This window comes from Podarcis cretensis, assembly GCF_951804945.1.
Source record: "Podarcis cretensis genome assembly, chromosome: 15".
In the NCBI taxonomy this organism is placed as follows: domain Eukaryota; kingdom Metazoa; phylum Chordata; class Lepidosauria; order Squamata; family Lacertidae; genus Podarcis; species Podarcis cretensis.
In genome coordinates this window covers 13276892-13301470 of record NC_137185.1, presented here as the reverse complement: position 1 = coordinate 13301470, position 24579 = coordinate 13276892, and the positions used below count along the sequence as shown (strand labels likewise).

At 47.6% G+C, this 24579-nt stretch overlaps 1 protein-coding gene and 1 long non-coding RNA gene across 2 annotated transcripts in view; one reads left to right on the top strand and one right to left on the bottom strand.

The window, feature by feature from the left end:
- P2RX1 (purinergic receptor P2X 1) overlaps positions 1-13485 on the top strand; it is a 28580-nt gene extending 15095 nt beyond the window's left edge. Inside the window, exons 4-13 of the mRNA XM_079955780.1 lie at positions 1531-1600; positions 2267-2363; positions 2693-2773; positions 3812-3953; positions 4329-4459; positions 4907-4997; positions 6535-6600; positions 8176-8277; positions 9427-9487; positions 11969-13485. Coding sequence (XP_079811906.1) covers positions 1531-1600; positions 2267-2363; positions 2693-2773; positions 3812-3953; positions 4329-4459; positions 4907-4997; positions 6535-6600; positions 8176-8277; positions 9427-9483 — 837 coding nt within the window. The 3' untranslated portion in view covers positions 9484-9487; positions 11969-13485. The remainder of the gene's footprint in view (positions 1-1530; positions 1601-2266; positions 2364-2692; positions 2774-3811; positions 3954-4328; positions 4460-4906; positions 4998-6534; positions 6601-8175; positions 8278-9426; positions 9488-11968) is intronic.
- LOC307204370 lies at positions 329-19855 on the bottom strand. The gene is made up of 3 exons (XR_013833647.1): positions 19758-19855; positions 13481-13618; positions 329-1445 (listed from the first exon to the last, which is right to left on the bottom strand). It is a non-coding gene; the product is annotated as an uncharacterized lncRNA (long non-coding RNA).
- Positions 19856-24579: the final 4724 nt, after the last annotated feature.

Sequence of the window (24579 nt, the reverse complement as noted above, 5' to 3'; positions counted from 1 at the left end):
TTGGATTGCCGAACAGCTATGAGTATAAAGAGCTGTTAGACTTTCACACAGCTCTGACCACTGACCCATCCACAGGGGTCAAACGCAGCCAGCTGCATCGCAGCTCTTTGCTCCATAGATCTGCTTTAATCCACAGCAGTTCCACCAAGCTATGCATCTGTGGGAAGAAAGGTGGCAATCCTACCAGCTGCAGTCTGGCTCCTGCCCCTCCTAGACCTGTATCATGCCACGTCTGGGGCTGATGGGGAGTTTTAGTCCAAAACACCTGGATCGAACCAGGATGGAGAAGGAGGTCTTTCCCCTAAAGATACAAGCAGGCAAACCATGATAATAACATTCCATCATCTGGCTAAAACATTCAAGAGGACACCCTGTCAACTGCCTTCTTATTTTACCACGAAAGCCCAAATTAAATACAGTGGTACCTTGGGTTAAAGATGCTTCAGGTTACAGACTCCGCTAACCCAAGAATACTACCTCGGGTTAAGAACTTTGCTTCAGGATGAGAACAGAAATCGTGCAGCAGCAGTGCAGCGGCAGCAGGAGGCCACATTAGCTAAAGTGGTACTTCAGGTTAAGAACAGTTTCAGGTTAAGAACAGACCTCCAGAATGAATTAAGTTCTTAACCCGAGGTACCACTGTAGAGAAGAGTTTCAAATGGGGGAAAGTTGGCAAAACTAACAGGCACGAGCAAAAGCTCTGCAAGTTTAAGGCTAGCAATGGACTGAAGAGTAACAGATTCTGTCTCCCACCTCCCTCCCTCTGCAAAGCCCAGGAATTTAATGTAATCAGAGGTCACTGATATTGCAAAGCTTTCTGCGGCGAACGCAGATGATTCAGAAGGGAGTGTTCTTGCCCCAGTGGGAAGTAGCAGCAATTGTGCAAGAACAGGAGAGCCCCAACCCTGAAAAGAAACGAGCATAAATGTTAATAGGGGGGAGTTCCAAAAGGTCCCGACTAGGAAGGGTGAAAGGTCTGTAAAGTGGCCAGGATGAGGGATGTCACAAGACGTTTGTACAAATTAATTGAAGTGCTTTAATGAAGTGCTTTCCTGGCAAACAACCAAGAAGCAGAGCACTAATCAGGGACAAAGCAAAACAAGAATCGGGACGAGAGTCCTTGTGCTATTTTCAGGGATGCATCAAGCTGATGCAGACAGTGCCATAAAACTTTGTTTCTTGTCCTCCTTTCCATACCACACAAGGTCATCCGCCATCAGGAACCTGCCCCTCCACCAACACACACCATCTCCCAAGTCTTGCTGCTTCCATCCTGTAACCCCCAGTGAAGTGAGACTCACTTCCTCAGGAAACCTTCCAAGCATGCAGCCTGACTTGTGCTCCTCCATTACTAGTTTGATTCTTCCCATCCCAACAATCAGGGGTGGTCGGAGTTTTAGTCCAGCAGCATCTGGAGGGCCACAGAGTCCCCAGCAATGATGTACCTGATGTAAGAATGCAAAAGAGATGTGATGTAAATTTACATCCTGGTTGTTGAGTGACACACGTTTTTTTCTGCCTTTATCTCAGCATCCCGAAGCAGGGAAATGTGACCAAGACAGCGAATGCACTGCCGGAAAGTTCCTTCGTCAGGGCCAAGGTGAGAAGGAAACCGTGCAGGCAATAAGCCCTTGTCGCGTTCACCCTGTGACTCATTATATATCTTCCTATATATAAAAAAAACGTAAGGCTGTCGTCACACAGCCCGCATTGGAGGATTAACATCACCATCCCAGATTTGCATGAAATCAGGGCAGGGCTGCAAAAGAGAGGGCAAAAAGCTTTTCTCTATCCACTCTCTCCATGCCATGCATAATGTTATAAACTTCTGTGTTGATTTGACTGCCATCAGCCCCGGCTAGTGTGGCAATATGTCAGGGAGGAGGATGGGAGTTATAGTTCTTCAACCTCTGGAGACCCACAAGTTCCCCATCCCTGGTCTAAAGCTTTCAAGGTGAAGTGCATAGATTAAATGCAGAAGTTTCCCTTCACAGGTTTACAAGCTGCTGGAGGAAATCATGGATTAGAGGAGGCATGGGCAAACTTGGCCCTCCAGATGTTTTGGGACTACAACTCCCATCATCCCTAGCTAACAGGACCAGTGGTCAGGGATGATGGGAACTGTAGTCTCAAAACAACTGGAGGGCCAAGTTTGCCTATGCCTGGGTTAGAGTGCAGTAGAGCTTTATCCAAAGACTGCAAATAGCTCATGCTGGTCTCTTAGATGATCTTTTACTAACCGGACTGTGTTTTCCATTTTCTGCAGGTATCATGACTGGGAAGTGTGTGAATTTTAGCCACACAGAGAAAACCTGCGAGATCTTTGGGTGGTGTCCGGTGGAGATCGATGACAAAGTTCCTAAGTAAGTCTCTGCTTTCTCATCCAAGTGACACTAGTCCTCATAAAATCAGAAGAATGTAGGATGTTGTCTCTTAGACCTTTGGTTCCATTTAATCAATGATTGTCTATTCCTGGGATCCTCAACACATCATGAATTGGGAGGGTTTTGTGTGTGCATTTTTTATGTGTGTTTGTGTTTGTATATGGTTTTAATTGTTGCTAATGGCTCTGGATTGTTTTTATTAGTAGTGGCATATAATTTGGTAAACAAGTAAGGTGGAAGGGTATCCCCACCTCCTTTGGACACAGGCATTTTGACACATAGGCACTAATCCTTCTTTTGTCTTACAGCCCCCCTCTGCTTCTGGCGGCTGAAAACTTCACCTTGTTTATCAAGAACAGTATCACCTTCCCCAAGTTCAAAGTCGCCAGGTAAGCCCAGGATCCATGAGATCGTGTGGGACAGTCCTCATGCTATACGGTAATGTTGTTGTTGTTGTTGTTGTTGTTGTTGTTGTTGTTGTTGTTGTTGTTGTTGTGTTGTTCTTATATTACCTGCCCCTCCAGGGTGACTTATAAAATTAAAAACAGTTTAAAAGAAGTTAGAATCGTATAAGGGTTTGTTATTCTGACTGGAGTGTAATGGAAATTCATAAGATTTTGGAATGCAGAAATATAGTAAATCATCATCAAACCATCAGTTCTAGTACACGGGGGGAGGGGGAGCACCTAAATTGTATAATTTGGCTTTGGAATGATTGGCATTATTAATGGTATTATAATTTGGCATTGTTATAATGAGGCTTTTATTGGATTATTGTGATGGAAAACTAATAAGAATTATTTAATTTTTTAAAAAGTTAGAATCATAAAAATAAAGTAGGTCCTAAAATCGTACAGCTCAAGCCGGGGCAAAGAGGTGGGTCTTCAGCATCCTCTGTGTTATGTACTGAGTTGAATAGGATCCAAACTGGATGCAGAATGCAGCAGTCTGATTGGTCCTAGAACAATAGGATTCAGAATGCAGCAGTCTGATTGGTCCTAGAACAATAGGATCCAGAATGCAGCAGTCTTATTGGGCCACAGGAGCCACCCAATCCAACTCCAGCTGGAAGTGAATCCGCAACTGGATTGGCCTACAGGAGAATCCTGGAATTAGCCAATCACGTGGGGCCCATTGTGTAAATAATGTATATAAAGCAGACATTTTGGGAGAACTTCCATTCCTCCTCACTACTATGAGCTGAATAAAGAGCATGAAATCCACACTCGACTCCGAGTATATTTCACTCTGGAAGCTGTATAATGAAGCTGGACACAGGACTCCAGGTGGAGTCCTGTCTTGAACCTACCCTGCCTTTTCCACTCACGGCATGATGCTCAAGGCAGCTGGCAGCCCAGTTAACAACCCTCATTTAGTGAGCCATCTGCAAACAGAGATGACCGGGTTTGTTTCTTCCTCTTCTGCAGACGTAACCTTGTGGAGCGAGTCACCAAGGACTACCTCAAGAACTGCACCTACCACAAAGACAGGGACCCCCTGTGTCCTGTGTTTGAGCTGGGGTACGTGGTGGAGGAATCCGGGCAGAAGTTTTCCGTTCTCGCCCTTAAGGTGAGGACTTCCTCCTGGCCAGTCTGGGCAAGGGGAAATGGGTTGACTAGTCCAGTGTTTCCCAACCTTGTGCCTCCAGCTGTTTTTGAACTACAACTCCCATCATCCCTGACTAGCAAGACCAGTGGCAAGGGATGATGGGAATTGTAGTCCAAAAACAGCTGGAGGCACAAGGTTGGGAAACACTGGACTAGTAGGTGCTGAGTCAAAGTGAGTAGGGTGCTAAGCAGGCATGGATGGCTCCAACTCCTTCAGACGCAAACCAGTTTTGCAGGCCGTGCCGGATTTACTTATAAGCTAAACAAGCTATAGCTTAGGGCCCCACTCTCTTAGGCCCCCCCAAAATTTAGGATGCCCTCTTGTTCCCCTGGGCAGGGGGGCGTCGTTGGCATCACCATCTCCTGGGACTGTGACCTCGACTGGCTTGTGAGGCACTGTGTGCCCGTTTACCGGTTCCATGGACTTTACAATGATGAAAACAACCTCTCTCCAGGGTTCAACTTCAGGTACGGTGGCCTTTTGGGGTTGTTCTGTCCCGTTTGTCTGTCTCCCCCCCCCCCTTATTTATTTATTCCATTTGTATCCCCACCTTTGCCTCCAAGGAGCTCAACGTGGCACGCTCAGCTCTTCTCTCTCTCCATTTTTCCCTCACAACAACCCTGTGAGGTAGGTCAGCCTGAGAGAGGCAAGGACTGGTCCTCAAGGTCACATCCGTGGCTGGGTAGGGGGATTTGAACCCTAGTCTCCCCCAGGTCCTAGTCCGTCACTCTAACCAATATGCCACTCACAAATAAATGCCAGCTGCTGGCATCATACATGGGGAGAGCACTGCTGTGAGGGGGGTGGCCTGAGGAGAGCCTTGAGGGCCAGACAGAGAGAGACCCTGAGGATTCCAGTTCCAGGAACCCTTGTTCATTTTCACGCATACAAATTGCCTCTTTTTGCTTTGAAAGGTACGCCAAATATTACAGAGAAAATGGAAGAGACCTAAGAACCCTGTACAAGGTGTTTGGCATCCGATTCGACATTCTGGTGAACGGGAAGGTAAGGCTCGCTTTGAAAAACGGTTGGTGTTTTCTCCTTGTGGCCTCGATTGTTGTGAGTGCAGCCTTCCTTCCAAGTAGGCTGGGCAACGTCAGTCAAATGCAGCTGCGGGTAGGGTTGCCAGACCTCCTGAAATATCTAGATTTGCCTGGCTCCCTCCAGGTGGCAGGGATAATAATAATAATAATAATAATAATAATAATAATAATAATATTTTATTATTTATACCCGGCCCATCTGGCTGGGCTTCCCCAGCCACCCTGGGCGGCCCCCAACAAAATATTAAAATACAGTAATGTATCAAACATTAAAAGCTTCCCTAAACAGGGCTGCCTTCAGATGTCTTCTAAAAGTCTGGTAGTAGTTGTTCTCTTTGACATCTGGTGGGAGGGTGTTCCACAGGGCAGGTGCCACTACCGAGAAGGCCCTCTGCCTGGTTCCCTGTAACTTGGCTTCTCGCAGTGAGGGAACCGCCAGAAGGCCCTCAGCGCAGAACAATAAATCTCCAGGTAGGGCTTGAATCTCGAGGTGCGCAAAAGCGCCTTCAATAATAATAAAAATATTGAGAAGAATGTGCATGCAGCTTGCTGGCTGCAAATTATAGCCTAGACCAGTGTTTCCCAACCTTGGGTCTCCAGCTGTTTTTGGACTACAGTTGCCATCATCCCTGACCACTGGTCTTGCTAGCTAGGGATGATGGGAGTTGTAGTCCAAAAACAGCTGGAGACCCAAGGTTGGGAAACACTGGCCTAGACTATCTGGGTCGGTGGGTTGCTTTCCTCTGCTCCCCTCTCCCAATTAACCTCCATCTCCAGGGCCTGCCCCATGACATTACATGGGGCCATCCCTATGTCTCAGGTTTGGACCTTGAAATCTCAGGGTCTGGGATGCTCCTGACCTGGCCATCCTAGCTGTGTCCCTGGTTTGACCAACCCTCACCCCCTCATCTATCCCAGCTTTTCTTAAAGGCGTTCGGGGCAGTATACATGGTTCTCCACCCCCATCTCATCCTCACAACAACCTTGTGAGGTAGGTGACACCAGGAGCAAGTATGATGAGCCCAAACTTCTTGGTTGAGTGAGGATTTGAACTCGGGTCTCCTTGTCAGTTGCTCTAACCCAAAGAAGGGAACCTGTGGCCCTCCAGGTGTTAACAGGAGTCCAACTCCCATCAGCCCCAGGCAGGATGATGGAAGCTGGGAGTTCAGCAACATCTGGAGGGATGAAGGTTCCTCACTACTCCTCTAACCACTATACCTCAGTGCCTCTCAGTCCCAGGTAGATAGCTCAAGCAGAAGGTTTACCTGCATTGGGTGCAGATCATGCACTCCATATTGTGAAACTCCTGTTGTGTTAGATGGAATTTATTCCCAAGCAAGATGCATATCAGGGGGTGGGGCATTCCCAGGCCACACCCCTTCCTGCAGCTTTAATCACCCACAGTTGTGTAGAATTAACCAATCAAAGCTCACTTGCTTTCTTTGGTGGCCATAAAGGACACTAACAGTTCTCCCCTTGCTATCTCTGTTCCTACCCAGGCAGGAAAATTTGACATTATTCCAACGATGACAACCATAGGCTCCGGGATTGGCATCTTTGGAGTGGTAAGTGCTGTTATGAAGAACCCCGGAGGAGTCTGGCTGCTAGATCAGGCCCTAGAGGGTCTGTCTAGAGCACTCTCCTCACTTGTAACGCCCAGCCACTGGAATTCAGAATCAACAACAGCACCTCCTACAACAGACAGAACACAGCCACTATGGCTAGTAGCCACTGACGGTCCTTTTCTCCATTAATCTAATTCTCTTGTAGAGCCATCCAAGTTGGTCGCCATCACTGCCTCCTGTGGCAGGGAGTTCCCCAGTTTCACTATGTGCTGTGTAAGGAAGTACAGTGGTACCTCGGGTTACAGATGCTTCAGGTTACAGACTCCGCTAACCCAGAAATAGTACCTCGGGTTAAGAACTTTACCTCAGGATGGGACTAGAAATCGTGCAGCGGCAGCAGGAGGCCCCATTAGCTAAAGTGGTGCTTCAGGTTAAGGACAGTTTCAGGTTAAGAATGAATTAAGCTCTATTCTGGCTATGAAACAGGTGAAACGCCAAAAGAATCTGCAGGCATTTACAACCTTGGGGGTTGTTGTCACTTAATGCATCAACATAAAGAGAGGACAGAAGAAGACACAGATTTGCCAGAGATCTGCATGCCAAATTATTGGCATAGAAGCCAATTTGGATTCAATGGCTATAGTTTAAATGCAACATGCAACCCATCTCGCCATTGTTGGGAAGACTGTGACCAGGTGGTCTGTGTATTTTTTTTAGGCCACATTCACACCATCCATTTAAAATACTCTGGTGCCACTTCTGATGGTCATGGCATCCTGGAGTTAAGGGTGCTGAGAGTTGTTAGGAGACCCCATGTTCCCCTCACAAAGATCCCTGGAAAGAGGGACTGATTGTTCAACCACTTTGGGAACTGAAGCTCTGTGAGGGGCATAGGAGCCTCACAGCACCCTTAACAAACTACAGTTCCCAGAAGTCTTTGGGAGATGTCATCAAGCCTCTGCTTAAAAACCTCCAACAAAGGAGGGTCCACCAGCTTCTAAGGGAGTCCATTATACCCTCCAACGTCTCTCCAATGAAAATAGGGACATCCTAATAATAATAATAATTTATTTGTACCCCGCCCATCTGGCTGGGTTTCCCCAGCCACTCTGGGCGGCTTCCACAAAGACAAAAAATACACTAAGGAAAAGCAGGATATTCTGGGATCAAATCAGAAACCAGGACAGCTTCTGTGAATCCCATAATGTCTCTGGAAAAGAGGAACACTTGAAGGGTCTGGTCCATTCCACTGTTGAACAGCTTTTAAGAAAGTTATTCCCAGTGTTAGTCGGAGTCCATGTGCTGATTTTTTCTACCCGTGTGAGTACACTGACATTCACCTCCCTTTCAGAGATTTAGCTTCCAGAGACTCAATTTTTCTGTGAAAGATTATAATGGGAGAGAAAACTAGCTTTAGAAGGAGCACATGGCAGAAAACAGAGACTTCATTACCTTGTAAATAAGGAAAGTGAGAGTGTCTGTGGGAATGGCAGGAGGGCATCGTCACTCAGGTCCATCTGTAGCCACCCAAAGCACATGTCAACAACACTGGAAGTCCTGTTTTGTCTCCTGCAGGCCTCTGTACTTTGTGATCTCCTTCTGCTCAACTTCCTATCCAACCGGGACTACTACAAGCAGAAGAAGTTCAAGTATGCAGAACAGGATTCCATCAAACCTGTGAGTGGGCATCACGTTCTTCCTCCTCTCCAGAAGGGCCGCAACACACCATACATCTGGGTCGCATCTGCTGCTTGCCATGGTTAATGGTTTGGGCTTGGAAGAGGGTTGTTTAGATTCCAATCCTTTTTTGGCCGTAATGCTCAAGAAGCAACAGCAGCCATGCCACGATCTGTTGACCCAAGGCCGGCTCTACTGTTAGGTGGCGTGTGGTGGCAGCCTTAGTTGCTGAGGGGTGGCAGTGAGATGTTGGAAGGCAGAATTGGGGGCTTCACGTTATGCCCTACAGTGGTGTAGCGTGGGGGGTGCAGGGGGGGCCGGCCGCACCGGGCGCAACATCTCGGGGTTAGGGTTAGGGTTAGGGGGCGCAAATTCACAGGTTAGGGGGCGCAAATTACTTGCCTTGCCCCGGGTGCTGACAACCCACGCTACTCCACTGATGCCCTACACTCACTTTAGCTGCCCTCGGGTGTGGTGTGGGCGTCTACCCCAACACCAGCGCTTACGTAAGATTTGAGTGCAAGACCAGTCGGCTTCTGTAGCCGGAATGAGGAAGGCACATCACCTTGTCCTTTGTCTCAGGCGGCAAAATGTTTTCAGCCAGCTCTGACTTGGGTCACATGCATTTAAAGCATTGCAATACCACTTTAGACAGTCAGGGCTTCCCCCAAAGCATTCTGGGAGCTGTAGTTTTTTTTAAAGGGTGTGATAATTGTTAGAAGACCCCATTCCCCTCACAGAGATATAATTACCAGAGTTCCCTGGGAAGAGGGGTTGACTGTTAAATCACTCTGAGAATTGAAGTTCTGGGAGGAGAATAGGAGGCTCCTAACAATTCTCAGCACCCTTAAAAACTCCCAGAATTCTTTGGGGGGAAGCCATGCATGATTCAAGGGGCATCATAGTGCTTTAAACAGATGGTGTGAATGTGGCTCATCATGACAGGGTGAGGTTTATTTATTTATTTCCCTTTAATTCAAAGAGCTAGGGAGCCTGTAGCCATTCATATAAAGTTCTTTCTTTCCTTCCACCCTTCCACCTTTCATTTTGCTCCCGGTGAAAAAGAGGAAATTTTGGGGATGCGATGCCGAGATGAACCAACATGTCTCTCATTTTATTTATTTTATTTTGGCGTGGGGGAAATCTTAGGAAAAAGAAGATGCCGTCATGTGCGACTTACACGGGAAGGAAAAGGTTGTTCAATGAAATTGTAAGTGGCTGTGAAAAACAGTATAAAATGAGGCGGTGACTGAGTGCGCAAACCTATGCATGTCTGCTTGGCAGTAAATCCCACTGAATTCAACAGGACTTAGCCCAAATTAAGCTTCTTCTGTCCTCATCTAAACATCCTGTTCAATCATTTTGTCCCAAATGCAAAAACCTCACCCATCAAGCATGTGGTCACATGACGTCCATTTCACAGATAAAACCAACATCGAACAACACACCATCACAATCATCGTAAATTGTCATATTAACTTATAAGGCCCTGAACAACTTAGGACCCAAGTATTTTACCTTGGAAAATCATAGAACTGTAGAGTTGGAGCATCATCTGGTCCTAACCCCCGGCCAACCATATTTATTTATTTCATAAAATGGGTACACCACGACTTTTTTTAAAAACAAAGCAAAAACCATCAGAGCATAAAAGGCAAAGAAGAATGAAATTATCAGTTTTTTAAATGTTAAAAACAAGGATGTAAAACATCCAAAAAAAGGTAGAATCAGCAATAAACTAAAAACAGACTAAAACGTGCAACAACATTCTACATATCTAGCAAAGGTAAAGGTAAAGGGACCCCTGACCGTTAGGTCCAGTCGTGGCCGACTCTGGGGTTGCGGCGCTCATCTCGCTTTATTGGCCGAGGGAGCCGGCGTACAGCTTCTGGGTCATATGGCCAACATGATTAAGCCGCTGCTGGCGAACCAGAGCAGCGCACGGAAACACCGTTTACCTTCCTGCCGGAGTGGTACCTGTTTATCTACTTGCACTTTGTGCTTTTGAACTGCTAGGTTGGCAGGAGCTGGGACCGAGCAACGGGAGCTCACCCCGTCGCGGGGATTCGAACCGCCGACCTTCTGATCGGCAAGTCCTAGGCTCTGTGGTTTAACCCACAGCGCCCCCAGCATTCCTACATATCTAGTAGGCTTATCTAAATAAAAATGTTTTCAGCAGCTGCTGAAAAGAGTACAGTGAAAGTGCCTGCCTGATTTCCACAGGCAGGGAGTTCCAACGTGTAGGTGCAGCCACACTAAAAGATGGATTTCTTACGCAATGGGTATTGTGTGGCACCCGCAACAGTGCCAGTTCTGTATGTTGAAGCAGTCAAGTGGACATAGATGGGGGGGTGAGGCAATCTCCCAAGGAAACTGGTCCCAAGTTGCTAAGGGCTTTATATACTAATAGTAACAACACCTTGAACTCAGCCTGGTAGCAAATCAGCAACCAGTGCCGAGCTCTGAGCACAGGTGTTACCTGCTGACAAGGCCTCACTCCTGCCAGCAATCGTGCTGCAGCACTCCACGGTCACTGCAGGTTCTGGATCAAGTGCATGAGAAGCCCCCACAGAGAGCACATTGCATAGGCATCCAAGGTTGGTATCTTTCTTGGTCCGTCCCCCCAAGGGCAGAGGAAGGGTGGTGTGGTGGGGGGGCAGGCCGCCTCGGGTGTCACCACAGAAGCAAAGAAAAACTTGTTTTGATGAATTGGAAGAGCCGCAAAAAGATTCCATTGAGCGCATGGATTGATAATATGGACAGATTAGCTACATACAAACGAATTGCATGTCGACGCAAATTAAGAATGGATAAATATGAAGAAATCTGGAAGAAATATTTAAGTGATAAGGCGGATAGTGGTGGGAAGTAGGGGGAGGAGAGAGAGGTGGGAAAATATTGTTTAAAAGGGTGTTGTTGTTGTTTAGTCATTTAGTTGTGTCTGACTCTTCATGACCCCATGGACCAGAGCACGCCAGGCACTCCTGTCTTCCACTGCCTCCCGCAGTCTGGTCAAACTCATGCTGGTAGCTTCGACAACACTTTCCAACCCTCTCGTCCTCTGCCGTCCCCTTCTCCTTGTGCCCTCCATCTTTCCCAACATCAGGGTCTTTTCCAGGGAGTCTTCTCTTCTCATGAGGTGGCCAAAGTATTGGAGCCTCAGCTTCACAATCTGTCCTTCCAGTGAGCACTCAGGGCTGATTTCCTTCAGAATGGAGAGGTTTGATCTTCTTGCAGTCCAAGGGTGTAGTCATAGGTATATCAGTGTATTCAAATCTGAATTGTCAAATTGTGTTATTAGGATTATTATGGTTTTTGTTGTATGTGTCTTTTGCAATTGTTGTTTGTATTGAAAAAAATTTTAAATATTTTTTTTAAAAAAAACACCACTGAGGGGGTGACAAAATGCCGGGCGGCACTCACTGCGGGGCCTGCAGCGCGCCCGAGCCACACGTCTCTCCTGGGAGTGACGCAGTGGCTTGGGTGCCCGTAGGCTCCGCATTGCCCCAAACTGTCCGCCTGCCGCCTCTCCCTCAGCTGTAGGGCGGCTGAGTGGGAGGAGGCAGGAAAACTCCTCGGAGGCCCCGCGGAGTGTCTTGCCCCAGCTCACAGCATGCGCACCGCCCCAGGTGCCCAATCGGCTTGCTTTGCCGCTGCCCCCCTTTCTTCCTCATATATTTACTTCTTGCAGGATCCACTCACCTAGCACATGCCCCGCCTCCTCTTCCTTCTCCTCGAATACGTGGCTGTCGACCTGAGAGATTTATCCACCTACCCCTTCCTGCTGAACCCCGGAAGCACGGGACTCGCCTCCCTTCTACGGCTCGGAGAGGCTGTTTTATAGACTCCCCCAATATGCTCAGTGCAGAGAACACTGAGAGGATGTGGTTTTAAGAGTAACACTTGAGGTGGACACTGGAACACTATAAAAGAAGACAAGATGCAAGCTGCCTGGGGAGGATTTGAGACAGCCTCTGGGACTCCTGACTGGGGATGGTGCAGAAGCCGAGGACGTATGTCGAAGAGAGAGGGAAACGCAGCAATGGTCCTTCTTGGAGTTACACTATAGATGCAGCCAAATTGCACATAGTTTCTTTTGGAAGTTAGGGAACCAGTAATGTCAAACTAGCCTAGGGATGTGGGGTCGATTCCACTTGCATTTAAAGATGAACTTTCCTAGTAACAAAGAAACAAGATGCAGACTTAAAACACAGCCGTCCTTTCAAATTCACAATTTTGTGATGCAGTTCTCTCATTCTCATTTTTCCCCATCTTAGGTTCAGTTGTCCACATTTCCACATCAGTATGCAATTATATATATTTTAAGAAGTCCTTGTGAAAATGCACCAGCATTTTAGTGCAAATTCTCATGTACACTTTTTTGCTTTTTAAAAAACAACATTTTATTGGTTTTCTTTGATGTATAGCAAAATATAACTAGTCAACTAAACTTACTTGTAACACACACACACATCCAGTCTTGCCAGCTACTGGGTAAGTATTCAATCCTTAATAATATTCATGTCTTTTTTCAGTTTTTCTACAAAATTTCTCCAGCATCACACATTTTTGCATGCAAGGCATATTTTGCCAAACACGGTGCATTTTTGGTTTGCTATTTTCACCAGCATATGCATTTCTATGAAAACTTTACCTGTGTACGATTTTTTTGCACACACTGCTTGACTGAAAGAACAGATTTGCAAAATTCAGAGAAGTGCGAATTTTGAAGGACGGCTGTGTCTCTCGGTTCACACAGTGTGAATTGCATAGATTCACGTTTACGTGTGAACCGAACCAAATTTCTCCTCCATTCCTACAAAGCTGATAACAATGACTTGCACCTGGGCTGGCCTTATGCTGACGCTCTGCAACAGAGAAATGTGTGGTTCTTTGGCAATGCCCAAAGTCCTTAGAGATGGTGGTTCTATGTGAGCACCTCGTCTTTGCCAATGGCATCAAACACTCCCAAGGCTGCCAGCGACTCTGAATGGGCCCCTTACTTAATGGCACAGCTCAGTGGTTTACACACACACACACACACACACACACACACACACCACTGCCATGCTTTTCAGTCAACAGTTGTTCCTGCTGCATGAATCCAAGGGAAGGTGGGTTGCAGAGGCCTGTTTTGAAATAATATATTTTTTATTTTTAAAAAAAGAGAAAGAGAAATAAAGACCTTTAGTTTTGGTACTACCTCAATTTTCTTTGCTCCATGATTACCCTTGTGCGCATATTGCTGTGCAGCTGTCAGTAATGAGGGTTCCTGATTATTTATTGAATTTACATCTTGCTCTTCCTACCCGAGGAGCCCAGGGTGGCAAGCAGGTGTACCCTTTAAAACAAAAGCATTTCAAAATGGATTTTAAAGGTTGAAGCATTCCTTAGTCCAATGATCATCAGGTTGCTTGCAATGGTATTCTTCAGACTTCAACTTCATTCTGGTTGCTCCTTTCTGAACCTTCTCCAGCTATCCTTTTTGAGAGGAGGTGATATATAATAATAATTTGTTTATACCCAGCCACTCTGGGCAGCCACCCTGGGCAGCTTTCAACTGAATATAAAAATACCGTAGCCTTTTAAACATTAAAAGCTTCCCTAAAAAGGGCTGCCTTCAGATGTCTTCTAAAAGTCTGGTACAGTAGTTATTTTTCTCTTTGACATCTGGTGGGAGGGCGTTCCACAGGGCGGGCGCCACTACCGAGAAGGCCCTCTGCCTGGTTCCCTGTAACTTGGCTTCTCGCAGTGAGGGAACCACCAGAAGGCCCTTGACGCTGTACCTCAGTGTCCAGGGAGAACGATGGAGGTAGAGACGCTCCTTCAGGTATACTGGACCAAGGCCGTTTAGGGCTTTAAAGGTCAGCACCAACACTTTGAATTGTGCTCGGAAACGTACTGTGAGCCAGTGTAGGTCTTTCAAGACCGGTGTTATGTAGTCTCAGTGTTATGTGGTGATGGGAGCTGCACCACAGATTTCGATAACGGTGTTAGGATATTTCTTTAAACTTTTTTTTTTCAGCAGTTGCTCATGAGCCTCAGACCCTCTAAGTGTCCCTGTTTTCCAGCGACAGTCTCAGAATTATGGAAACCGTCCTGGTTTCTGATTTGATCCTGGAATGTCCCGCTTTGCCTTAGGACACCTCTATTTTCACTGGAGAAATGTTGGAGGGTGTGGAATAGGATGTCCCTATTTTCATCGGAGAGATGTTGGAAGGTATGGGGCTTTGGTTTCCAGACCTCTCACTATCCAGTGCCAGAGATTACAATCTCCTACCTGAGTGATAGATTTTTGCCTCAGAACATGGGAGGCCTGCAATATAGCTAGCTTTTAATTTATCAGGGACGAGAAGGCCGCTAACATCAAATGAACTGGCTCTACATCAGAGTATTGCTTTGACAAATAAGAGTGGATATGGTTCCCCTTATTTGTAGCCCCTTTTACCACAACAATATATTTATTTTGCTTGTTAATGAAACAGGATAGATCAGAAAGGCCAGAAGTAACAAAGTCAGGATAGCTAAAAGCCCGTACAAATATAATTCATTCATTCATTCCTTTCACTCAGTCCCAATTGCAGTATTAAAGCAGGCAGGCAGTTACTGCCCATTCAAAATGAAAAGACATTTTATTATAATCTGCAGCTTCTGTGGCTCCCCCCCCCCCCCCGGCTGCCCTCTAAGCTCCTGGCTCTGCTTATTATCTCCTTCAGGAATGCAATGCAAGGCAAGGTTATTAAGATGATGTAGACTCCGAGATAATGCTACCAAGGGGATAGTATCCTTGAAAATAGAACACAGTTAATGTAGTAAAAAAAAATTTGCTTCACCAAACACCGATTACAAAACAGCTTTCCTCTGCCTCTCTTTGGAGACTTCAGATCTCTCTGAAATAACAAAATAGAGGCGGGCGAACATCTGGGCCATGCCACACCTGTTTTCCCTCAAGAGCATTTGTTGATGTCCTCCTTAAAATGTGGTTCCCAGAGCTGGACACAACTCTGGATGTGGCCTGGTCAGCAAAAAACAGAGCAGAACTACAGTCCTCTTCAGGGGCAGCAGCGGTTCGGTCCTTGGCATCTCTAGGGAGGGCTGGGAGAGAACCCACACTCAACTCCTGGAGAACGACAGCCAGGCTGTGTATGAGATACTGAGCTGGATGGTGTGCAGTAAGGCAGCACCCTCAGTAAGGCAGAGCCAGTGTGGTGTAGTGGTTAAGAGCGGTGGACTCGTAATCTGGGGAACCGGGTTTGCGTCTCCGCTCCTCCACATGCAGCTGCTGGGTGACCTTGGGCTAGTCACACTTCTCTGAAGTCTCTCAGCCCCACTCACCTCACAGAGTGTTTGTTGTGGGGGAGGAAGGGAAAGGAGATTGTTAGCCGCTTTGAGACTCCTGAAGGGGAGTGAAAGGCGGGATATCAAATCCAAACTCTTCTTCTTCTTCTGTTCATGGAAGCTATGAGGGTATCCCGTTCCGCTGCCTCCATCACTCTCCATGAGTTGTTGAAGAAGAAGAAGAGGAGTTTGGATTTGATATCCCGCTTTATAACTACCCTAAGGAGTCTCAAAGTGGCTAACATTCTCCTTTCCCTTCCTCCCCCGCAACAGAAGAACAGCATCCGTCTCTGCATTCTCCTCAAAAAAGGGGGCAAATTTGAAAAACCAAATGGGGCATAAAGTATCTATACACTCAACACATTCTAATGAAACATGTACTCAAACATTTAAAAATAGCAACATACTTACACTGACAGTACAATTTTAGATAGTCTTACTTAAAACTAAATCCACTGAGAGAAAGAGAGAGTTTGGATTTGATATCCTGCTTTATCACTACCCAAAGGAGTCTCAAAGCGGCTCACAATCTCCTTTCCCTTCCTCCCCCACAACAAACACTCTGTGAGGTGAGTGGGGCTGAGAGACTTCAGAGAAGTGTGATTAGCCCAAGGTCACCCAGCAGCTGCATGTGGAGGAGCGGAGACGCGAACCTGGTTCACCAGATTACGAGACTACCGCTCTTAACCACTACACCACACTGGCACCACACCACAGAAGGACCACTACACTACACCAGAGAAGGACAGACAGGCATCTGAAGGAGGGAACCTCCTAGGAAGGGCTGCAGGAGAAGGAGGCACCAGCCACGCACCCTTTGATCCCAGCCCCGCGAGGACAAGGCTGGGATCAAAGGGTGCATGGTGTCATTATCACACTGCCCTCCCTGGTCCGCTTTGCAATCCCAGCCTCACAAAATGGCACAGGGCTGGCTCAGGGAGGGCGGCACGAGCAGCACTGCTGCCCCCACCGAAAAATCACCCGGGGCAATCACCCCAGCAACCGCCTACACGCTATGCCCCTGACACCGCTCTTGTTAAAGAACGCTGGAGAGTATACCTGGATAGACGGGAAAGGATATATCGGGTTAAAGGACACGGGAGCACAAGTCACTATAGTCCACCCGGAGATAATCAGGGCTGAAGCCATAATCCCAGGAAAATTAATAAAATTAAAATTAAAACAAGCAGAGATCATAAAGGCAGCGGAAATAGATGTCTGGTTCAAAAACTGGGCAGGGAAGTGGCAGGTAGCCCTTTCGGAAGACATTCCCACCCCTGTGCTCATTGGTTGGGACGTTTTAGAACATGTGCAGAGTACTTTCTTGGTTACCAGAGCAAAAGGGAGCCTACAGTCACCTAATCCTGAGGGGGTGGATACAGTAGCAGAGGCAGACAACGCTGAACAACAGCAAGGGGATGATCAGTGTGAGGAAAGAAAATACACCTTTTTGTTTCCTTTGACTAAAAGTCAAACTCCAAGTTTTGCCAAAAAGCAAAAAGAAGATAGAGTTAGAAATGTACTTTGAGGCAGCCGAGTCGGAAAGGCCGTTAACTCCTGAGTGCCCAGAATGGTTTTGTTTGAGCAAGGACCTTTTATATCGAGAAGTCCTTGCCCCACCATCAGTGGCGTAGCGTGGGGGGTGCAGGGGGGGCCGGCCGCACCGGGCGCAACATCTGGGGGTTAGGGTTAGGGGGCGCAAATCCACGGGTTAGGGGGTGCAAATCCACGGGTTAGGGGCGCAAATTACTTGCCTTGCCCCTGGTGCTGACAACCCACGCTACGCCACTGCCCACCATCCAGGGGGGTGAAGAAGTGAGAAGACAGTTAGTAATCCCACATGATATAGAAGTTTATAAAATTATCCCCAGAAATGGGGTAGAAAAGGGGTTTTCTCCCTCTCAAGGCTAGAGGGTGCATGTGTAGAAACTAGCCCATTGTACAAAGGTAAAATGTGCATCTATTGCTTTGCCCAATTTTGCCTCTGCCCCCCACCCCCCATCCTGGCATGGGGTTCCTTAGGTTGCAAGGATGGGAATGTGGCCCTGAATCAGAAAGAGATTCCCCAGCCTTAAGGGGACCTGATGGCTTTATAAGGGGATGAGACAAATGTTTGGAAAAGGTTTCCATCTAGGATTATTAGACATGCTAGCTAAAACACAACCTCAAAGTTAAATATTGCTAGGAAGAGAATATTCTGAGAGAGAGCGCTATTGCCTTCATTCATCCTTTTTCTTTTTTTTAATTTTTTTTAATTTATTTTTTTGGTGCAGAGAACTACTCCAAAGCATCTTTGCTCTAAAAAAGGAAAGCTTTGATCAAAATGCAACGGGACCTGTCTTTGGAATTGCTGTTGCAGTATTAGAAATTGGCCGGCAGAGGGGGAGAGAGCACTTGCAACAGGCTCCCCTGGAAAAGTCACGGGCAGGTTCTCCCATGTAAAACTTGGTGGTCAGTGAGGAAGACCACCACCACTGCTAACACCACTTTCAGGTCTGGAATTTGAACTTTTCTTAAGCCGGACCTGCAGGCATGGCTTTGAAGAGCAATGAAAAATGCACAGTGGTGATCTCATTTGCACAGAGGCAGAAAGAACAAAAAGATTTGGCTGGGATCTTGAGGCTACCTGTTTCAATGTGGTGTATGTGGTGGTGTGATGATGTGAACAGCAAATTATCAGGGGGGTTGGACTATATCAGGGGTAGGCAACCTAAGGCCCATGGGCCGGATGCGGCCCAATCACCTTCTCAATCCGGCCCACGGACGGTCTGGGAATCAGCGTGTTTTTACATGAGTAGAATGTGTGCTTTTATTTAAAATGCATCTCTGGGTTATTTGTGGGACATAGGAATTCGTTCATCCCCCCCCCAAAAAAAATATAGTCCAACCCACCACATGGTCTGAGGGACGTTGGACTGGCCCACAGCTGAAAAAGGTTGCCAAAGAAATTAAAAAATATTCTTATGTACGCGATAATGGCGGCAAGTCTTAATAGCACAAGGATGGAAGAATGAGGAAATCCCGACGAAAGAACTGTGGCAAGAAAAACTGATGGACTATGCGGAATTGGCAAAACTGACACACAAACTACGTGACAAGGATAACTGTGATTTTAAAGATGAATGGGAACCTTTTACGAAATATTTGAAGAAGCAACAAAATGAACTGGACTCTTTCGCAGGTTTTGAATAAACATTCACAAACTCTTTATTGTAATATATAGATAGATAATTTGAGGATCTTTACAATTTTACAACATGCAGACAGAAAGATGTGTTGAGAAACCAGAGAAAGGAGCTGAGGGAAGTCCGGGGGGGGGGGGGAGGTTGGTTTTTTTGTTTAGGGGGGAGGGGGAGGGGGAAACTATGTGGATGATGTATTTTTGTTAAAATTATTGTGTTGAAATTTCTAAAATAATAATAAAAGGTTGCTGACCCCTGGACTATGTGATTCTTCCTTAGTCTGAGTGTTGCCCTTGTGGAATTCAGCAGGGAGGATGGGTACAAAACTAGAATGAGTTAGCTCTCCCTGTCATTGGCTCTGGCGCCACCTACTGGTGCCTCCTTGCATTCTGCCCTACCAGCCCGATGGTCACCAGACACACTGCAGACAGACAGGCACAAATGCAAAGCCAGTGTGGGGTAATGGTCAAAGTGTCAGACTTGGATCTGGGAGACCAGGTTCAAACCCCTACTTGGTAATGAAGCTCACTTGGTGCCCTTGAGAGCCAGTCACTGCCTCTCAGCCCTAACCTATTTCACAGGGTTGTCGTGCCGCTGTGGTCTAAACCACTGAACCTCTTGGGCTTGCAGATCAGAAGGTCGGCGGTTCAAATCCTCGTGACAGGGTGAGCTCCCGTTGCTCTGTCCCAGCTCCTACCAACCTAGCAGTTCGAAAGCACAACAGTGCAAGTAGATAAATAGGTACCGCTGCGGCGGGAAGGTAAACGGCATTTTCGTACGGTCTGGTTTCTGCCATGGTGTCCTGCTGCACCAGAAGCGGTTTAGTCATGCTGGCCACATGACCTGGAAAGCTGTCTGTGGACAAATACCAACTCCCTCGGCCTGAAACGAGATGAGCGCCACACCCCATAGTCACTTTGGACTGGACTTAGCCATCCAAGGGTCCTATACCTTTTTCACCTGTGGGAATTACAGGAGGCGGGAGAGGACCATATACCTTCACTTCCTTGGAGAAAAAGGAGGGATGTAAATACAACAGGGCAGCAGTCAGAACCGTCTTTCCCATACCCAGCAAGTGGGGGAGCTGCGCGGCTTTCCCGTCAGCTGCGTCCTGCCAACCATAAGGCTGGCGGGTTTGCAGCTTCCCTCCCAAGCCTCTGCTGGGATCACTCTCCCACAGCGACATGGGGAAGAGTTGCGCCCCCCCCCCCCCCCAATGGCTGGCATTGCGCAGCTATGACCACCCCAACATTATTCGTGGTAATTTGAAGGTGCTGGGCAGATATTTGCACCCTGGTGCTGAATTTGTTGAAGATGGCCCTGGTCCTGGTGTCCCATTGTGCCAGAAGCTACTGTGAGGTCCATCATCAGGTGTCCTCCAGCTTCTAATCGCAGATACCAGCAGCCTTCAAGCAAGCAAACCTGCCTTATTATTGCTCCCTAGCATCCCACTGCCAGAGGATTGCCTCATTCCACTCACCAAGTGAAATAAACCTGGGCAGTGCTGAATGTCACATCCATTGCCAGGTGTGTCCTGCTGGTAACAGAAAAGGCCTTTCCTTTGGCCTGCCTTTATATCCACTCAGTTGCCAAGTGCTTTTGTGACATCACAAGAAACCCACAGCCAATGGCAACAGCTGGGGAGCCATCATCTTCATTGCTTTGAGCCTCGCAATGGCGGGTGGATCTATCAGTGATTGTGTGCTTGCTTATTTGGGACACGGGTGGAGCTGTGGTCTAAACCACGGAGCCTCTTGGGGTTGCCGATCGGTAGGTTGGCGGTTTGAATCCCTGTGACAGGGTGAGCTCCTGTTGCTCTGTCCCAACTCCTGCCAGCCTAGCAGTTTGAAAGCACGCCAGTGCAAGTAGATCAATAGGTACCACTGCAGTGGGAAGATCAAAGGTGTTTCCATGTGCTTGGTTTCCATCACGGTCAGAGCCGTCTTTCCCATAGGGTTTAGTGGTGCGTTGTGCCAGGGTGCTGGCCTCTCAGGGGCGCCCCAGCAAGTGGGGGAAATCCACAGCTTTCCTGGCAGCCTCCCCTTTCCCTGCACCCCCGTCAGCTATGCCCCACCAACCATAAGGCTGGCAGGTGTGCAGCTTCCCTCTCAAGCCTCTGCAAGGATCGCTCTCCTCCTGAGGAGGCTTGGGAGGGAAACTGCGCTCTCCTCCCGCGGTGGCTTGGGAGGGACATAACTTCACATCTAAGCCTCTGCGAAGATCGCTCTCCCACAGTGGCATGGGGGAAGAGTTGTGCCCCCCCCCCCACGATAGCTGGTCATGCATTGCTACGGCCACCCCAACACTATCCGTGGTAATTTTGGGGCACTGGGTGGATATTTGCACCCCGGCGCCGCATCTGCTAAAGACGGCCCTGGCAGCAGTGTTCCTTGGTAGAAGAATTGGAGGTGTTAGTATTGTGATCCTGCTTTCATCTGTGAAATGCTGGAGCACCTGCTTTTCTGGTTCAGGCAGCAAAGAGTCTTGGTCTTGGCCGGGCCCTGCCATTGGGCGTTCTCTATGTGTGTACAAGTGGCCCTGCTGCCACTGTTCACAAGCTCTTCCTGAGGACCCCCCCTCTCTTTTCCTGCTTTGTGTTTGCGTTTTCAAGCTTTTCCAGAGGCTTTCCCTGATTCATCTTCTCCAGATGGAACCTCGTCACTTTCCAGATATTTCGTCAGCTAGAAGTGAAAGGCAGCCTGCAAATGAGTCACAAGGCTGCAGAGGGAGGGGTGCGGAAAATATGAATGAACAGTCTGAGAAAAGACGGCGGCAGCTGGATTTAGCTCTGTTTATGCCTCTGGCACATTTGGCAGGCAGCTGCAAAGGAAGAGCAACCCTAAAAATACTAAATAATTGCCTGTATCACAGGTGAGCAACCTGCCGCCCAGGCCGAAGGTGCTTCCAGCCCAAAATAGTTCCTCCCTTTTCTTCTCTTCCTCGCTTTTGCTGCTTTTTGAAAGTGCCTCCTGCACACTTGCATATATATTCTGTGTGGCTTCAGTTATGTATCGCAGAATCATCGAATTGTAGAGTTGGAAGGGACTCCAAGGGTCATCTAGTCCAACCCCAAGGGACGCGGGTGTCGCTGTGGGCTAAACCACAGAGCCTAGGACTTGCCAATCAGAAGGTCGGCGGTTCGAATCCCCGCGACAGGGTGAGCTCCCGTTGCTCAGTCCCTGCTCCTGCCAACCTAGCAGTTCGAAAGCACACAAGTGCAAGTAGATAAATAGGTACCGCTCTGGCGGGAAGGTAAATGGCGTTTCCGTGTGCTGCTCTGGTTTGCCAGAAGCGGCTTAGTCATGCTGGCCACATGACCTGGAAGCCGTATGCCAGCTCCCTCGGCCAATAAAGCGAGATGAGCGCCACAACCCCAGAGTCGGCCACAACTGGACCTAATGGTCAGGGGTCCCTTTACCTTTACTTTAGTCCAACCCCATTCAATGCAGGAATCTCAACTAAAGCATCCATGACAGATAGCTATCCATCCTCTGCTTAAAACCTTAAATGAAAGATAGTCCACCACCTTCTGAGGGAGTCTGCTCCACTGTCGAACAGACTTACTGTCAGAAAGTTCTTCCTGATTGTTAGTCAGAATCTCTTTTCTTGTAACTGGAAACCATTGGTTCAGATTGTACGCTCTGGAACAGGAGAAAACAAGCTTGCTCCATCTTCCATGTTGAAAGCCCTTTAGATATTTGAAGATGGCTATCGTATCTCCCCTCAGTCTCTTCTTACCCAGGCTAAACATACCCAGCTCTCTCAACTGTTTCTCACAAGGCATGGTTTCTAGACCCCTGATAATCTTTGCCACCTTCCTCTGTACACATCCCAACTTGTTAATATCCTTCTTAAACTGTGGTGCCCAGAACTGGACCCAGGACTCCAGGTTGGGTCTGACCAAGTCAGAATAGAGCGGTACTATTACTTCACTTGATTGGGACCCTATACAGTGGTACCTCGAGTTACATACGCTTCAGGTTTCAGACGCTTCAGGTTACAGACTCCGCTAACCCAGAAATAGTACCTTGGGTTAAGAACTTTGCTTCAGGATGAGAACAGAAATTGTGCTCCAGCAGCGCAGCGGCAGCAGGAGGCCCCATTAGCTAAAGTGGTCCTTCAGGTTAAGAACAGTTTCAGCTTAAGAACGGAGCTCCGGAACGAATTAAGTACTTAACCTGAGGTACCACTGTACTTCAGTTGACAGAGCCTAGAACTGCATTAGCCTTTTTTCTTGCTGCATCACACTGTTGACTCAAGTTAATGATTTGGTCTTCTAAGACCTCTAGATCTGTGTCCCACATCCCATATTTGTGCAGCTGGTTATTCCTACCTAAGTGCAGAACCTTACATTTGTTCCTATTGGGCTTCATTTTGTTAGCTTCTCCAATCTGTTAAGGTCATGTTGAACCCTGATTCTGTCTTCTACGGTAATAGTTACCTCTCACTATGTACTAGGGGCTGTACCTGGTGGCGTGAAAGAGAGAGGCAGTGTGGTGTAGGGGTTAGAGTGTTGGTGTAGGACCCGGGAGACCAGGGTTCAAATCCCCACTTGGGGGCCAGTCACTGCCTCTCAGCCTAACCTAGGGGGAGTGCCCAACCCTGAGCTCCTTAGAGAAAAAAGCTGGTGTTATGTACTGAGTTGAATAGGATCCAAACTGCAGCAGTCTGATTGGTCTTAGAACAATAGGGTCCAGAATGCAGCAGTCTGATTGGTCCACAGGAGCCACCCAATCCAGCTCCAGGTGGAAGTGAATCCGCAACCTGATTGGCCTACAGGTAAATCCCAGAATTAGCCAGTCACGTGGGGCCCATTGTGTAAATAACTTATATAAAGCAGACATTCTGGGGGAACTTCCATTCTTCCTCACCACTATGAGCTGAACAAACAGCACAAAATCCACTCTTGACTCCAGGTATATTTCAGCTGGGATATGAATGCAAGAAACAAACAAACCCCTAAGAGGCTTTGGATTGGGGGGGGGGGGCTTTGGTCGCTTTGCTCCTGTGCATAATACTGCTTGGCATATTCCCTGCAAAGAGTGCCTAGGGTCTCTGCCTGGGATAGCACATTTGTGGCTCCCAGGGTGAAATTCCTTTCTCTCTGAGAGGAAACCACGAGAAAGACAATCCACAACCAGTCACAGTGAGTAGGGAGAGTTTTCAAGGTTCCCTCCCTAGTGTTGCTCGCTGTGTCTTAATTATGCCATGATAGTCCTAATTACTTTCCCTGGCAAACTCCAGTTTCGTTTGGCAGAGGCCCTTTTGTGCTGTTAATTGCTCGTTTTAATTTTTACAGGTAGCACGAGTTGCACGGGAAGCGGGGGGGGGGGGGGAGACGGGCACAGCCCACCCCAAATCCTAAGTTGTTAAAATGAGTCAGGCGCCAGGTGATAACTTTCCATTTTAACCAGGTCTTTGGCGTTTTACAATCTGTAGGGCCTTTTAGAGTGGGTGGGGATGTTTTGAGCTGCCCGTGGCAAAAAAAGAGACTAGTAATATTATTGTAGACCCCACCCCCGTTTTCACTTTCAATAAAATAGAATTGGCCTGTTTCTAGTCTGTAAATGAATGAAGCAGCACAGAATCTAGAATCGCAAGACCTTTTTAGACTACAAAGGGGTCTGTAGAGATCTTCAAGTCAATGAAGCATCTGCAGTGCAAGGATACAACAGCCCCTTCCCTGATGAACAGCTGCCTAGCCTCTGCTAAGGCCACATTCACATTTAGAGTGCTATGATACTGTTGTAAATAAAAATAGGCCCTTTTCCCTTATGGGGTA